General features: G+C 40.3%; 1 protein-coding gene across 1 annotated transcript in view; it reads left to right on the top strand.

Annotated features, from left to right (window-relative positions):
• PAH (phenylalanine hydroxylase) overlaps nt 1–18,086 on the top strand; it is a 95,697-nt gene that overhangs the window by 64,337 nt on the left and 13,274 nt on the right. The window contains exon 5 of the mRNA XM_075600612.1: nt 9,504–9,571. Coding sequence (XP_075456727.1) covers nt 9,504–9,571 — 68 coding nt within the window. The remainder of the gene's footprint in view (nt 1–9,503; nt 9,572–18,086) is intronic.

Raw genomic sequence — 18,086 nt, forward strand, 5'->3', positions numbered from 1 at the left:
AATGATATATCAGATAATGTAATTGAAGAACATTAGCTATTTAATATCACACCCCTTAGCATTGACATAGTAGCATAAATGGTGTTTACAAAGAAATAAGAGAACAATACAAAAATAACAAAAACATTGTATTATTATATCACCATGTGTGTTATTCTGCATCAAGATTTCTCATCATACCATGCCTATTTAGCATATAACTAACTGTATGTAACGGTTTTAAACAGTAACAGTGTAACACTAAACCATGATCCTACACTTATTGTCCAGTATAATATGTTTATCAGTCATTTCAATATTATGAGTCCCTCCTTTTGCCATAAATAAACATTTCCAGTGCTACAAATCTCTGTTGCAGGCGATGATACTGTTTTTGTGAATTCACCTGCAATGTACAATTATTACTCACGGAAAGACTTCAGCGTTTTTAAGGAGCAATGTGTTTTATGGGGAAAGCCCAATTTGGAGACAACAGAAAAGCTCTGCTTGGTTATAAACTCAAACAAGTCGCCATCTGTGAACATGTGCATTATACAGCTAGACGCCCTCATCTACTTTGTTATTGCAGAGATCTGATGAGCTGCTCAGGTGTTTTTTTTATACAGTATGTTGATTGCTTTGGAAAACAAAGCACCAACATAGAATACATTTATGAGTAAGATAGTGGGATACATTCATACCTCAAAAATGGTGCTATTACTTTAATTGAGATAGTGTAATTATAGATAATTAGTCACTTGTGTACTGTGGTCTAATCCAATATGCATTAGCCATTGTATGCCATGATTCATGATCTTCAGAGTAATATTTTCAAAAGGAAATGAAAGGAGATGCAGAAATAAACAAATTCCACAATGTCATCCAAAGATGTCAGTATCTGTGCATCCGTCTTTTGATGAAACAAGAAAATTTGCAGCGTATGATTCCGAAATCCCTTCTGTTTCCATGTAAATAATAAGACACATTTTTTTTCCATTAAAGTTTAATTTTCAGCTGTATTGCAAACTACTGTTCTGCTTCTCACTTATTTGCTGGGAAAAAAAACATTCAGACTACCTAACTCATAGGGGGCTATTCATTTAACTACAATAATGCCACTTGGGGCGCTATTGCACAGAAACTGCCATTTACACCAATGAGAGTTTCCATGTGATAGGACCCCATTTGGCTTCAATTTGAGTTTCAGTTCGATAGTGCAGATTGGGGAACTATTGCAGTTTAATGAATAACCCACCCCATAGTAACATAATAGCTGCAAAACCAGGGAAAAAACTGGCCCAGATTTATTTAGTGAAATTCCATGTGGTTTTTATGTTTCATAATTCCAAGAGACGTAATCTACTCCCATAGATACGACTATTATAATAGATTAGGATTTGAAATGCTCCATAGTGCATTGAAAGGGATGTTCTCTGGAAATGTATTTATTTGCCTGAACTTATGTAACATTTTATACACTTTACATAAACCATCTTCCACTATATCAGCCCCTAAAACAGATATTTACATGGACAAATAAACTAAAAATCAAAACAGACAAATGTGGCCGATCTTTCCATTTAAAATGGATATCAGCGCATAGAATATTTATAAAGGAATGACATTAAATGACAGCATGTGCTAAGACAATATAATATAACATACAGTATGCTTGATAAGCTAAATCAAATCTTATTCAGGTCAAATGCCCAGTATTGGGCCGTACAGAAGTCCCAGAGAGTCCAGGAGGCAATTTACTTAAGTGAAGAAGTGACAACGTGCCTATTGAATGCGAAATGCATTGGATTTTTTTGGGGTCCCCCTTGAAGCTATTTTTTTATGCTTTTGTGTAAATCTTTGTTATTCTTTTCAATATAATTGCTTAATTTTTTTAATTATTCTGTTTTGGTCATTCTTTTACTGTGCACTAATTTTCTATGGGTCGTCAAAGAACAATAGCATAACGTTAAACCTTGTTCTGTCCCGTAAATGGCATAGTGTAAAGTATAACAGACGTTAGTGATAATGACATGCAAGTGATGTGTTATCATAGCCAATCCACTAAAGTCTGTTAAGGTTAACATTACGTTATTAAAGTCCTAGCTAAAGTATGCCTTACTCACATTCCTGAAATAGGACTTTTGCAGTGTATGGGTGGCTGTAATACCACAGTTAGGCATGAGTTAAATTACATATTTACATTATTTCCTGGCATTTTTTAATCTCCTCTCTATATTTTTACTCCAGCAAAAGATCTGTTTTGGGGTCTGAATCAAAGTAACGCCAAGATGTAAACAACGTCTCATTATTGGAAGATATCCCATGCTAATAACGTGACATTAGGCCTATTACAATGAGATGTAGTACAGATGTTGTTTTTGCATGTAATTTACTCTGTTAAACCATGGAACATAACGCCTGTTCCTGTTCTAGGTAACGTCACGTTATGAGCCCTGATTTAACAAAGCTTTGTGGCTCTAGCCTTAGTGCCATTATCCCTAATCACTAAGATATTTTCTTCAGGATATTTATCAGTCTTCTGGCTGTAAAACTAAGGCACCATAGTGTAGAAAAAAGTACCAAATTTATCAAATGAAAAGGAAACAGGTTTTTTTTCTTCGATAAAGCTATTTTAGTCCATTATTTGCATTTGTTTTTTTTTAAATCAAAATAACCCTCAAAACGTAGAAAAGTTTTTATAAACATAGGGATGAAAATACTACAATCTTACATTACTATGTGTTAATATCAGGCACTGTGTATGTAGGAAGGGCATTACAGAGGTGTGTGGTAGTAGTTGGGTAGACAGAAGACATCCTTGAGCAGAACGCAAGAGTCTGGGAGGTGTACAGTGAGAAATTAGAGCTGAGATGCAGTATAAGTCGGGGCAGAGGAGTGTATAGTCTTAAAAAAAGAGATGGAGGATTTTTAAAGAATTTAATAGGAAGCCAGGAGAGGGATTTCAGAAGGAGAGATGCTGAGACAGATTTAGGAGAGAGAAAAGCGATTCTAGCATCAATTATAGGGGACACAGGTGAGAGGCAGGAAGGCCGGTCAGTAGAAGATTAGTCGACAGGAGATAATGAGGACCTGCGTTAGGCCTGGGTCCCTCTGTATCCGACGGCGTGCGCCACTCACCAGCTCCTGATGTCCTCCCGAGTCGGCCCCAGTCCCTCCTCACTGCAAGACTCGCTGCGCACTGTGACGCATCAGCCAGCAGGGGCTACAATAGGATTGTAAGCCCGAGCGGCGTCACGTGGTTTGGCAGGGAACCAATGAGGAGGGGAGATAGCCGGCATGGGGGGGGGGGGGAGGTGGATCCTTCATCAAGGTTTTTTGCCATCTCACGAGTGCAATCCATACCCCAGGGCAAAATGGCAAAGATCCAGCAGCCTACAGAAGTCCTCCTGCTCTCTGCTGATAACAGGGTGCTCCTGGGTTGCATTTATGTTTAAATGAAGCTGCATAAAGGTTGGTCTGTTGCTCATTAGAAAATGCAATGTAAAAGCCGCATCATAACCCCGCCCATCCGACCCGTTTTGGCCACGCCCCACCGCTTCTAAAACCGGCTCCCTAAAGACCGCAGATAGCGGTGAAGTGGGGCCGCGTGCAGCGGGGACCTTAGCCTTAGAGTTTTAGCATGTTACGGAGGAAAAATCAACGGGTTTTAGCTACATTGTGAATGTGAGCAGAACAGAAGCGCTCCCAGTGACAAAATGTGATGTGATAATAATAAAATGACTGGTGAAATAAAGAAAAATTAGATTTTTTAGCTCCAACCTTCACATAGACTATGTGCTTAGTCTTTTCAAATAAGTGGTAGTTTCTTTGGATTGGTGGAACCCAGGTGATTTTATCCAATAAAGGTAAAATAGTGTTAGAAATTGACTTGCATTAGCTATATGTTGTCCCCTCTAGTAGTCTCCTCTTATGTGGCTTTCTTGTGACACAAAGAAAAGGCAGGGCATAGTGTATGTAACCCATGTTGCCCCCCCCCCCCCCCCCCGGTCGCAGATTGGACCTCTAGGGTGTAGTGAGGGCTGGCTACATGCATGTTGGTGGTGCATCCCTGTGAGGAACAGGACGGCCTGAGTCTCCCGCGGTAGTATCGGGGATAACAGGGACAGGCTTCTGGGGTATATGCCTTCATCTTTAGTGGTGGTGGTGCAGCACCTCCATCTCTGGCGACAACCTAGGGAATAGGCTGGAATCCTCCCAGAGAAGCCCTGGTCCCAGGGCGAGAGATTCCAATCTCACACACAGTCTCTTTTGTATAAAACAGCAATGTCTCTTTATTGTCCTTACAACAGCACACAGCAGCAGTTCATGCACAGCAGCAGTCCATATGCAGTGTACAGAATATTGACCTCCTCTCCTTTTCCTCCAAGCTGTATCCCTGCAGAATGGGCTGTATGGGGTTCCAATATCCCCCCGACACTCACCCCTAGGGTATACCCTCAGGGTGAGGCAAGATTCCCCCCCTCACCCCTTGAGAAGGGTGAGGGGTATTGGTCCACTTAGTTTTATCAGCTCTAAACAGGCTGGTCTTCTGCCTCCTCTCCAATCACAGGTGTCACTCTAACCATGGCCTCTCCGATCAGACACACCAGCACTCTCTGCTCCCAGGACAGAACTACTTGTCACTTACAGGAACTGCAGAACTGACTTTAGACAGCCCCACCCCTCATGATGTCAGCAGGACCTCCCCTCTGTCTCAGGCCTGCATACAGAGTCAGGGGCCTGCCTCCATCACTCAAGGCAGGGCTTGAAGCGGGGAAAAACCCATGATACCTACTGGCAGCCTGCCCTTAACAGGACTTACACCAGTAGGAGAAAGATATTTAGCCCCCATTTCTTACCGGGGCTACATGTAGTATGAAGAGTACTGTATACAGTTAAAACATAACATGTGGCAATTCCTCTCACACCTAACAATGAAAAATGGGCATGTACAGTAGTGCAAGTGCACAGCAGGAATCTTGGCAGCAGATGTTACTGGTGATGTTGTTCAGAGCCTCGAGGTCTAGTATTCCCTGTTTAACCATATTGTATTCCACTTAAAATGGGCCTATTTAAAGATGGGACACTTCTAGCCCCTGCAGAAGACCTGAAATGCCCCTCTGGCAGCAAAAGCACATCTATGGCCTCGCCAACATCTGCTAATGATGTGAACAGATAGGATTTAAGATAAAATATTGCTACTTAGATGTGAGGATAGGAATATAGAATTACATGTAATCTAATCCAACGATTTAAGTGTCCACTGCATGGTCTAATCATATATTGTTCTTGAATATAGGCCCATTATTCATTCATGTTTGCAAAAACTGATGAAGTACAACTGACATTGTTTATAATGTGAGTTTGAAACCTTAAAACCATAGCACACCCTTTAGTCAATATGTTTGAAAGATGTTTGTTTAAAGCTTTTCATTCAATAAACTTGGTGCTCACATGATCAATACACTGACAATTAATGATAGTAATGGCTGTAAGCAATAACTGTATAGGATATTGTATTTTCATAACAACCCCTGTGCATAGCCTTAAGCTACTAGAGAGTGGAGATGCACACCAACAGGAATTGCAGATGCTGGGTACACATTCATTGCCGTCCTGCTGCTGCAAATGTAACTAAAAATCGAATAGGACACCAGTCCTGATGAAGGTGTAATTTTACAGAGACACGTTGATTCTTTAATAAATTGTTTATATTTTTCTATATAGTAAAACTGGTCTGCTATTTGACATTTGCTCTCTTTTTTAATTTTTTTTTTTACAACCATACCATGCCATTTTGTTATGCACTCTCTTTCATCATCCAGTGCAATAGCATCTATTTATTTATGTAAGTGTACAAGTTCCCTTACAAACTATGTGAATGTAGGTGCACTACTGGCTAAATGTGAACATCCACATGTCTTATGATGTCATCAGTTTGTATGTGATTCCGCAGTAATGTACATAATTGAATATTGTGTTGACCCGTCTTTGAATCAGGGTATTGGGCCATAAAACCTTTGTACTGTACCATGAATCATGTCATAGTACTCACCAATGGTGTAGCTAGACATGTGCGGGCCCCAGGGCAAAAAAAAAATTAATGGCTCCCTCATGTCTCTCTCGCTCTCTATCTCTCTGCTCTCTCTCTTTCTCTCTCTCTCTCTCTTTGCGCCCTCTCTCTCTCTTGCTCTCACTCTCTCTTTGCGCTCTCTTTGCTCTCTCTCTTTGCTCTCTCTCAATCTCTCTTTGCTCTCTCTTGCTCTCTCTATTTGCTCTCTCTATTTGCTCTCTCTCTCTGTTTGTTTGTTTGTCTCTCTGCTCTCTCTCTCTCTTTTTCTCTTTTCTCTCTCTCTCTCTTTGCTTTCTCTCTCTGGTCCCCCTCTCTCTCTTTGATCGATCTCTCTTTGTTCTCTCTCTCTCTCTCTCTTTGCTCTCTGTCTTTCTCTCTCTCTTTCTCTTTGCGCCCTCTCTCTCTCTTGCTCTCACTCTCTCTTTGCGCTCTCTTTGCTCTCTCTCTCTCTTTGCTCTCTCTCTCTCTTTGCTCTCTCTCAATCTCTCTTTGCTCTCTTGCTCTCTCTATTTGCTCTCTCTATTTTCTCTCTCTCTGTGTTTGTTTGTCTCTCTGCTCTCTCTCTCTTTTCTATTTTCTCTCTCTCTTTGCTTTCTCTCTCTTGTCCCCCTCTCTCTCTTTGATCGATCTCTCTTTGTTCTCTCTCTCTCTCTGCTCTCTCTTTGCTCTCTGCTCTCTCTCTCTCTCATGTCTTTCTATTCCCTCTTATGTATTTCTCTCTTGTACTTCATTTTCTCTTTTTGTCTCTTCCTTCCTGTATCCTTTCCCTTTCATGTCTTTTTATCCCTGTGATTTAACTCTTCCCCTCCCTCCCACCTTTCCCAGCCTGTCTCTCAGGCTGCAGCTCCAGTCCAACGCTGCACTACTCGAGGCCCCGCCCCCTGACCTAGGCCCGCCCACCTGTGGAGGCTCTGCAGAGGAAGGAATTTCCCCTCTGTGCTCCCTACTGCATTTCAGGGGCCTGCCCCCTGACCCAGGCCCCGCCCACCTACAAAGGAAGGAATTTCCCTCTGTGCTTCCCGACCTCTGCAGGGAATGAATGTGCAGGCAGGGGTCCGGGCTGCCGACGGGGGGAGAGCGGCCCCCCAAAAGCACGGCCCCTGGGCTTTTCCCGGGCTGCCCGGGCTAAAGCTATGCATCTGGTACTGACCTTGTTCAGGGTCAGACTCACTGTGCCCAATGTCTCCGGGCAAGCCAAATATCCCCTCAGAACTAGGATGGAGCTGAGCCGCTCTTCTATGAGGTTTAGATCAAGGGGTCTGGGGGGACCCCCTCAATGCATGCCACAGGCTGTCGGCCTCCTGCCCTTGATGTCGGAGAACCGCCTTTTGCAGTTCTCTGGAAAACAGGCTCCAACTCCGATGGTGGAGACCTGGTTGCAGATCTCTTATCACAGGCAGTTTTTCTCCATGATTTTGGTCCTGGCTGCAGATAGGAGCACAGATGTGTTACTATACTGTAGGTTACTGTAGGTGTAGAGAGTGAAATGTTTATGGAGTACAAATGTGCTAACTAATACCGTGTGTCAGTGTGTGTCTTACAGATAGTGTGAGTATATGTGGCACAAACATAGACACCAACAAGAGGTGGGGGATACCCCCCCCTTTTAGTATATATAATAAAAACCTCTTCATCCTACATCTGCGTCGCCCCAAAGGCGGGCATCTGAAAGGGTTTCTGAAAGGCTCCTCCCATCTGCACAGAAACAGCGTTCTAAGGGTTAAGATCAGGGATTGCTTGCAATGTGTTTCGTCAGCCCCGCCCTCTTGAATTTCTATTGCTCTGGACTGCAAGACTTCCATAGCAGAGCTGAATTCATTCACAACCTCTTCAGCCCACATCTGTATCGCCCCAAAGGCCGTAACCTTTGGTGGCAGCCAAAGGGTGTGAGCCATTCGCTGATGTTACAGCTGCTCTGTTACAATCCGAAACATACCAACCTTTTTGTCCCCTGTACCCTATGTTCTCCCTTACCCTTCCTTATAAATTGTAAGCCCCTTGACCCAGGGCCCTCCTTATCTACTGTAACAATGTATGTTAATGTTTGTTATTTTATTGTTTTTTTGCATCCTCCAACTCATTGTACTGCGCTATGGAATATGCTGGCACGTTATATAAATAATAATAATAATAAAATAACTATATTTAGTCCCATAATAAAGAGAACATGTAAAGGAGAAAGAGAAGGAGGAGGGAGGGATATATGGATGGTGGATTTGAGCTGGCAAATTAAGATGGGACGGTCTTGAAATTAAAGGTCCGTATTCAATTGGGATAAATTAGTCAGCCTGAAAGCCTGGACTGAAAGTGCTACTTTCCAAATGGTAAATATAGGCTATAGCCATCCGAAATGTCCCCTGTCTAATATAAATGGGTGAACTGTGCACTCAAGTTCGAGAACTCAGCAACATTTGCAGTTTTTCTGTGATTTTGTTTTCCATATTTTCACCGTGTGCAGGAATGTCACATGTCTAATATGCAGATAACATTGATCATGTAACCTAGTTTTTGTTTTTTTTAAACTAGCGAAATTGGTGAAAAATTGGAGGGTGACAGGGCAACATTTTGTGTTTGTTTTTTAAACCCACAAAATTGCAAAAATAGTTTACACATTTCAACTCCCTAACAATCTGCATGCACAGTGCACCAACATTTTTGTTCCTTTGTATTTATACAAGCCACATAGAGCAGGTATTATTCATCTGATTTTCACAGCTCAGCAGCAGCAGATTTACCAAATAGATCACTTTGCTCTCAGTGAGAGTCTTTACATTGACAAAGCTGCTTTTCCCACCAGAAATACTCCCATAAATAAACCCCCATTGTGACATAATAAACAATATTCTAGTACACGTTTTTTGTTAAGAAGCCTTTCTATTGCAGTTTACAATGCTGATACTGTTCATTACATTTAGCAGAACTGTACTGTGATGGGCTGATAAATAATAGTAAGAACTAACGGTGGTGGATGTCTGGTGTTTTGTCTTTACACATTTTGGGGGTTTGCTCTATTGGTTTTGCGGTAGGTTGGGGTAGAGCTGTCTGAGGGCACTGAACTCTGATCCTCCTCCAAGCCACAGGTGGGACATCAGATGATCAGGGGTGGTAGGAGGGGACCTAAGCCAAGTCAGAGGCAGAAACATGGTTTTGGTTTGCGTTCTATGACCACTGGAGTTCGCGATCCTTGGATTTTGCTTTAATCTGTTAAGCTTTCATAAAAATACAGAAATTGAACTACAGTACGTACACCTGGTCTGAATCCTTATGTCAGCTTTCCTTATGACCTTGGACAAATAACTTTATTTCCCTGCACCTAAAGCATTAAAGTGAGGTTGTAGTCACTTTGGAGCTGGGAATCATTGCGCTTGCAAAATGATATAAAAATGCGCAGTATGCAATGTAGTTTTATAGAGAATCTAGAACGAATGCATTTTTGTTTCTTTTATTTCAGGGATTCACTGATGCAGTTTACCGTGCCCGTCGGAAAGAGTTTGCTGATATTGCTTTCAATTATAAACAGTGAGTTTTTAACATACTGTATGGAGTGTGGGAACAATCCCTGTGCCAATGCTCTAGTCTTATGCGGTAGATAGAGACAAAATGACTACAGGTATGTGATGTCAGAAATTAGGGAAATAATTGTAGTAAGATGTCCCAGGATATGTATGCCCGCTGCACACAAAGATGCTGATGTATCAGGCCAATGACAGTGTGGACGATATGACAGGTAGGGGAACAGAGAACAGCGGAAGGAGAGGAAGTGAACCGGCAGCAAGAGACCCACAGCCGTAAACCCGCGTTGCTGGTAGCTCCAAGCCTCACAGCTGAATAGCCCCAAATAAATCCTGCAGTAGAAAATTAGTGAAAAAGGGGCTAATAATATAAATTGGTGAACAATATAATGGTACAATTCCAATAGTCTTTGAAGTCTGATAGGCTGCCTAGCGAGTCTAGCTGATTTTCTCCACAACCAGAATGGATATGATAACAAAAAAGACCTGTATGGCACCAAAGATGACAACCCAAAGTGGACCGCAAACAGATAGTTCTTCCGTGGATCCTTCCCGGTGTGTTATGCTGATGCGTGGCTCCAGAATATTTTCACGGCACTCCAGCATACATATAGATAATAAAGGCAAAAACAGGGCAGTAAGTGCATTATCTTTAACTACTTAGTCCAGAGAATGCAGTACTACAATTGTAATGGACTGAACACTTCAGTGCTAAGATAATATTCCATAAGAATATTATCTATTGGGTTAGTAAAACAATAAAATACTGCAATCAAATATTATGCTGCAAAGTGAGCTATGTTGTATAATAAGCTCCAATGAATCCTGATAGGACCAACTCTCAGGCAATGTTAAAATTGAAAACCTACTTACAATTATCCCCTCGAACTTGCGTCTTGTAAGTAGGTTTCTTTGTGACTGGAATCTCCCGACTGTTCCTCCGTGTCATCTCAGATCGACGGCTGCACGCCTGGGGATCAAACTGTCCCTGCAGGGCTGCACCTGATGACATCACCGCTCTCCGAATTCAGCTACGGTGTCCCTTAGAGTCCAAAAATCACCCTACGCATTTCAAGACCTTTGTCTCTTTATCAGAGATATTGCAGATGATCAGTGTAAGCTGATATGTATACCCATACTTCTAATTTACTTAATAAGTAAATTATTTTAAATATAATTTACTTAATAAACTCCTGATAGTGTTCAATTAATGTCCACCTAGTATAAAGTCCACACATATCGAGACACACATGACAAGGTACTTAAACATCAGATCTAACAAACAGAACATACATATTAACATCCAATATATTTGTACGCTCTTAATGACATAATATCAACTTGATCATATAAACATATTACGTTGACTGTATGACATTTGTACGTATGTTGTAAATAGTGACAGTACAAAGAAGAAGAAGCAGGCACACGGTCTTACTCAAAAGGAGGTTTAATATGCCATAAAGTCCAACATTTCGGCAGTCAAATACTGCCTTTCTCAAGGTGAGCTTTCACCTTGAGAAAGGCAGTATTTGACTGCCGAAACGTTGGACTTTATGGCATATTAAACCTCCTTTTGAGTAAGACCGTGTGCCTGCTTCTTCTTTGTACTGGAACATTTGGGACTACAGGAGCTCCCCAGGACCAGCGCACCAGCAGCTAAGTACCCCACCTCTATTACCATTGATATTGAGTGCGTGTATCATCCTCTGTCTGTAAATAGTGACAGTTAATGTGTGAATAACCTATTCTTCCATAATTGTATATCTATCTTCAAATTAGTACAACCTAAATAAGCCCTAATCCTCATACTAATGAATTAATTCTCCTTATATATGTTTTAAGACCAATATTCATGATTAATATAACTTTCAATATTACTTCAGTATTAGTACAAGTCAATATGTATACATTTATTGATTTTATTTAATTTATACATAATCATTATTGCTGCGTCACTGAGTGTGACTTGGCTGATAACAGTTAAAAACAAAAAATCTTCCTGCAGGAAAACATATCTCAAAATATGCCACGGCATCCTTATATTGCAATGATTGTCTATAATATTCAAGACTATTCTGACCAATGCTCATGATAGACACGAAGAATATGTCTCCTAATAGCTGCTGTGGAAACATATAAAGGCGGGCACATGATACAGCATCCAAATCAGATTGGAGTTGTACCATCTGACCTGAAAATGTGACGTCACAGGCCATATATAAGACCTTGACGTCTCATTTAACAGGAAGAAGATGACGCGACAACATCCGTTGGGACTTACCATGAGGTTGGATTGACAGATGAAGAAAAAAGATAGAACATTATAGAAAATAAATAAATAATGACAGATGAAGAAAGAAGACGGTGATAGAAAATAGAAGAATTTTGTTACTTGTTCTGGATCTTCAAGGTGGATGGCGTTGTATTGACTTTGATGTCATCACGGTTCGAGAGCTTGCAGAATTGCCGAGATTCGGAGGGCCAACGCTTCTAAAGGCAAAAAAAATATTGAATATATCTAATTTTATTTTTACAGGTTTTTTGATTGAATGTGTTTCTTTTAATGTTTTTCATTGCCGATTGACAGATAAATACAGTGACAGACAATGCATTTTTTGGTAAATGCTTGTTTTCTATTGATTGTTATTTTTTTTTATTTCGGTTTATTGTTTGGAATAAATTTATTTGAATTTGGATGGCTTGTTTTTAGTACACTTTAGGATTGGTTAGCAATTTTAATTATTTATTTTGTTGGCTACTGGATTTAATTAATTGTTTTGTTGGCTAGTGTTGTAAATTAATTAATTGTTTTGTTGGCTAGTGGTTTTGTTTGTTTAATAGTTTACTTGGATAGTTGTTTATTTAATTGTATTGTTTTGGAATAACATAATTGTTATAATTGAGCTATTTTGGTAATAGATAATTATTTGTGATGTGTACTATTAGGCTATTTAGTTATTTTATTTTTGGGGTGTTTAGTGCTTCTGTATTTATGTGATTATTGTGTATTTTTGCCATTCATTATTTGTATTAGTTTGACCCTTGAGTGATATACAGGCATACCCCGCATTAATGTACGCAATGGGACCGGAGCATGTATGTAAAGCGAAAATGTACTTAAAGTGAAGCACTGCCTTTTCCCCACTTATCGATGCATGTACTGTACTGCAATCATCATATACGTGCATAGCTGATGTAAATAACGCATGTGTAACAGGCTCTATTGTCTCCCCGCTTACGCACAGCTTCGGTACAGGTAGGGAGCCGGTATTGCTGTTCAGGATGTACTGACAGGCGCATGCATGAGCTGCCGTTTGCCTATTGAGCGAGATGTACTTACTCGCGAGTGTACTTAAAGTGAGTGTCCTTAAACCGGGGTATGCCTGTAGTGGCTTATCAAGTCCATATTATATGGGTATGATATACCACTGTACCAATCAATGGGTACAGGGTGGGTATAGTGGTTCTGGGGTTAGTGCTTAGGCCTCCCGAGTGGGTAACGTGGGATGGGGGCTAACCCCTTAATTACTATAGCGGTTATTAACTGCTAAGGTGATTAAGGGGTTAGGGGCCATTAGATTGTATTTTTTATTGTATTCTTTCTGGCAACGGAAGACATGGACCTGCAGTATGCTGATGAGGATGCCCTTCATGATGGCAGGGGGTAAGTTGAACGTTTTATTTACCTTATTTATGCTGGCTGGCTAATGTTTGATTTAATAATGGGCAAATTAGCTATTATCCATATCTGGATAATAGTTGTTTTGCCCATTACTATACTGTATGTGTTGGGGGGGAGGTGTATTTATTGCAATGTATTCCACTTTTTTTTTTTTGCAACAGAATTCGTACCGCAGGCCAGCGGGGACCACCAGAAGGCCCCCAGACACCCGTGGGAACACCCGAGGGCCCCATACACCTGCAGGACCACCTGGGGGCCCACGAACACTCACAGGGACCACCCAGGGACCCCCACTGGCCTCTGGTATCAATCCTATGTATAAAAAATGCTTTTACAGTATGTGGGGGCATAGGAGATGTGTTTTGTATTGGTGGTTAGTACATATTGTAATGTTTATTGGGGGCAGAGGGGGTGAATGAAGGACCAAGTACCCACTTCACTCACCCCCCTCTGCCCCCAATAAAACTGCTTTTGTTCCTTAACCCCTTCATTGCCTTAGCGGTTAGCCACTAAGGTAATGAAGTTGCCTGTAAATGCATTTTTATTGCATGGGATTCATACTGGGGGCCTACGGTACTGATATTAATGGGTATCAGCTCCGGAGACTCTCGGCATCAATCCGATGCAGAAAAAATTCATTTTTTTTTCTAAGTCCTCTCTCGCCGCTTCTCGGCAGCTTCTCACTGCCTTCCTGCCAACTTTTCCTGGCGGGATGATTTTGAGAGAATCTCAATTCTAGAGCTGCAATTAGCCTCGATAAGCTAATTGGAGCTACTAGCATTGCACGAGCTTGAAAATCAGCCGATAAGGGGCTTAGCGCCACTTGTTTGTTTTTTTTTTCCCTCTGAAAATAAGTTGACGAAAAGGGCTTTTATCAGTGACTTATTGGGGCTTACTGAATAGCAGTAGGCATATTTGGTGAAAAGGCCCCGATAAGTGGCTTATCAGCGCTTAGTGCATGGGCCCCTACGCGTTCTGTACTATGTTTGAAACTAAAAAGTAAATTCCTATAATTTAGATTGAAGTATATTTTGAACTGTTCTAGTTCATCTGGGGTGCCTCCCCAGACAAAGATTACATCATCTATATAACGCCGGACTAAGTAGTTAAAGATAATGCACTATTAATTAGTGCATTATTTGTATGTGTGATCCACTCCTAGAAGAAAACACTGGTCAAAACGCGTAGGAGTGGGATCTATCTGCTGGACACCCTCATATTCTCCCCTAAATTCTGGAGAAACATGTATCTATATCCTACTTCTTCATGATACTTCTTTTGCAATGTTTATGCATTTGTGTATTCAGTGATTGCTACTTGAGTCTATCTGACTGATCATACAGTTAGACTCTATGGGACAGTTTTCCTATGTTGATTTCTAATCATTCTCATGAGATATCCAATCTCTTATTGTCACATAGCTTATAGCTATTACACTCCTGATTTAACATCTATTTGGATTTAGTACTGTTTCTCATGATCATTTGCTGTTAGACCAATATAGTGAGAGGCTTTTTTATGCCATTTACTGCTCAGCAAGGGAAAGTTTTTTCTATCCACTATACATCAGAATACTGTTGAATGTGTTTTCTCCCTTCAATATACGGGAGTTTTTTCATTAGCAGTCTGGTTACTCCTGACTTGGATGGACTACACACTTACATATATAATTATCATCACAAAATAGATAGATGTGTTTTCTCCCTTGTTCATATGGGGAGTTTTTCTCAATAGTAGAGTGGTGCTTTGTGACATTGATGTATTATACCAACCACAGAAGCACTAATTTTCCCTCCGTTTGTGCCGTCTATTTGCTTTTCCCCTCTCACTTTAGCCATCCTTTATAATAGCCAATTTAAAATACATTTTTGCTGGGATTGAGCTCTGTCGTGTACAGTACAGCTTTTGATACTATTCATCATCACAATATACTGAAGACTTCCAGTCTTAGGAATTTCTAAGAATTGATGTACTATATTTGAGGATTCGTGTGGGGTGCCCGAACGGACATTTTAATCCCCCCTTGCACTTGTTTTTATTCATATGTGTATTTAAATAATATGTTGTAATAATTTTGGTATACCTGTGTGCTCAACATGGGATTATTCTCTTTTGCATTTTTATATCCACGTCCAAGGAGCACCACCAGCTAACAATAATTAATGTTTATATGCCGGTTTAGTTGGGGTACCTTTATCTTTTCATATTGTGGATGCGATACCATCTTGCCTTTTTCATTAATATATACTGTATGTATATATATATATGTATTTAATATGTGTATGTATATATATATATATATATATATATATATATATATATATATATATAGTGTGTGTTTCAAAGGTTTTTGTTAGACTTGGGGCATTCATAGAAATGATAGTCAGAACATAACTAAATAGCACATTCAAACGAGTCCCTTTATCTTTGTAGTGTAATTGTGCACAATTATCAGATGCTACTACAAAGGCTCTGAATACTGAATAATTCAGCTTCTGGTATTCTGAAAAGAGAACAAGAGGGCTTAAATGACATTGAAGCACACACTTTTTAAAGAATGAATCAGTATCTGCCTGTTCTCCCCCCACCCCCCACCACTGTTTAATCTATTACATTTATCAATTCTGACCCAGCTGCAGCGAGACATTTAATCAAAATAAAGAAAATAACACAAATATGGTGTTACTTTTATATAATTTTAAGCCAACCAATGTGCTGCAGGTGCATAGTGAAATACACACACGTACTATAAGTACAGCAACTGTGCTACTTACAGGCATACCCCGCATTAACGTACGCAATGGGACCGGAGCATGTATGTAAAGCGAAAATGTACTTAAAGGGAAGCACTACCTTTTCCCCACTTATCGATGCATGTACTGTACTGCAATCGTCATATACGTGCATAACTGAGGTAAGTAACACATTTGTAACAGGCTCTATAATCTCCCCGCTTGCGCACAGCTTCGGTACAGGTAGGGAGCCAGTATTGCTGTTCAGGACGTGCTGACAGGCGCATGCGTGAGCTGCCGTTTGCCTATTGGGTGATATGTACTTACTCGCGAGTGTACTTAAAGTGAGTGTCTTTAAACCGGGGTATGCCTGTACAACTTTAATCACCAATTTATTTGCAAGTATAGACTTCAAAATCAACTTCTAGACAGCTAAAAAATGCACAATAAAACAAGTACACGTTCATTTTCACATTACAAAAAGTTTCTGCAATCTTAGTAGAACCTATTAAACATTCAATGACATTAACACTCAGGTGTTTATCTTCATTGCCAAATGTAATATTGGTTGACTGATTTTTTACATTTTATTTTGACTTCATATCAAATTAAAAACATGATCTTATTTTAAAAAAAAAATGCAGCACCTTCAGGGTACATTACCCTCTAAAAATAGTTTTTATTTTCTAAAACAATATAGCAAATTGAATCTGATGATGCTTAACAGTATGTCTACTGTGATAATCTCACTGCTCTCAGGGGGCCTGAAGAAGAGCCAATAAACAGCAAAGATAATACAGCGAGGAGATTCTGAGAGAAGAAATTGCAAGTATAGGTGGTTATTTAGTAAAGTCTAGTGGCTGCAAAACTGGGGAAAACTCAATGCAAAATAATTACATCCGATTTATCAAAGAAAAAACTTAAATGGCTTTAATTGGGATTCATTTTATTTGATAAATATGGCGTTGGTATTATTTTTTCACTGGTTGCGCCCCACTTTTGCAGCCAGGAGATTTTAGTAAATGCATATGTAGCGCTGGTCATTTTATCCATTAACATGTTAGGGTGTTAAATAGATAATGCGCTTTTTATCAGAGCGGCTCTATTCAGAGACTGGGGTTCATCAAGCTAACATGCCATGTATCACACACCATACCAACGGCAACTGCCGTTTAAGTCTCGCGGCTTGGCGAATCCTGTCCAAAAAGCCATAACGTGCTTCAAAAGCCATGTAGAAAATCCCATGAGTCATGTCCTCCAATGTGTTAACAGTAGCAGTAAAGGCTGCTGAATCTGTAGACACTAAAGAGTCTCCTTCCTACATGGTCAATCCATAAAAGTAACATTTCTGTTTGTCAGTAGATCTTGAGATTCATTGTAATAACATTGTATGCTTGCCACTCTTTCATACGATTTGTTTATCTCAAATTTGATTTGGTGCAGTTTTGCACCTTTCAGTGCCATGTAGTTGGCTGCAAGATGTGAGTCATTATGTCATAATCATGTTAACCCTTTTGCTGCCCTTATGAGGTGCCCTATAAGTCAGGGTACAACATGCCATTAATGCTCATCTTCTAGGAGCAGAGCGCAATCGGAATGGAATTGGAGCCCCTGCCACTTCTATTCATGCCACTGGGGGGTTGGTTGATCATTACACCCAAAGTATCACATTGTCCCAATCCCAGATGACCGGTGGCACCGGAGTGTGAAACGTTTTCTGGTTGTCAAAAGGTTTCAACAAAAATGTGCCTAGAAAAAGTGATAACACAAAAAGGTGTGTTCAGTTTTATGCGGAGGTATCTCTCCACGAACATATCAAGGACTGTTGAGTGAAGTGTATAAGTCACTTGGTACTTTACAAAAATAGACTTTCTAACGGACCTCTGTGGATCTGGGCCTTTGCGATTCTCTACTTTCGTATCAAAGGCTTCACCGTACAAGCTGTGTAATAACAAAAGCTCTAGGGAAACACATGTTTAAATGTGTAGGAAGCTAAAAGCATCATGCTCATTGCGCTTATTTGATGGCTATGACCCTGAATCAAGTTGTATTTGACAAGTGACAAATGGATGAATATAGCAGGTATGAGGGACATGTTGAAGACA

Source organism: Ascaphus truei, chromosome 5, assembly GCF_040206685.1.
Source record: "Ascaphus truei isolate aAscTru1 chromosome 5, aAscTru1.hap1, whole genome shotgun sequence".
Classification (NCBI taxonomy): Eukaryota; Metazoa; Chordata; class Amphibia; order Anura; family Ascaphidae; genus Ascaphus; species Ascaphus truei.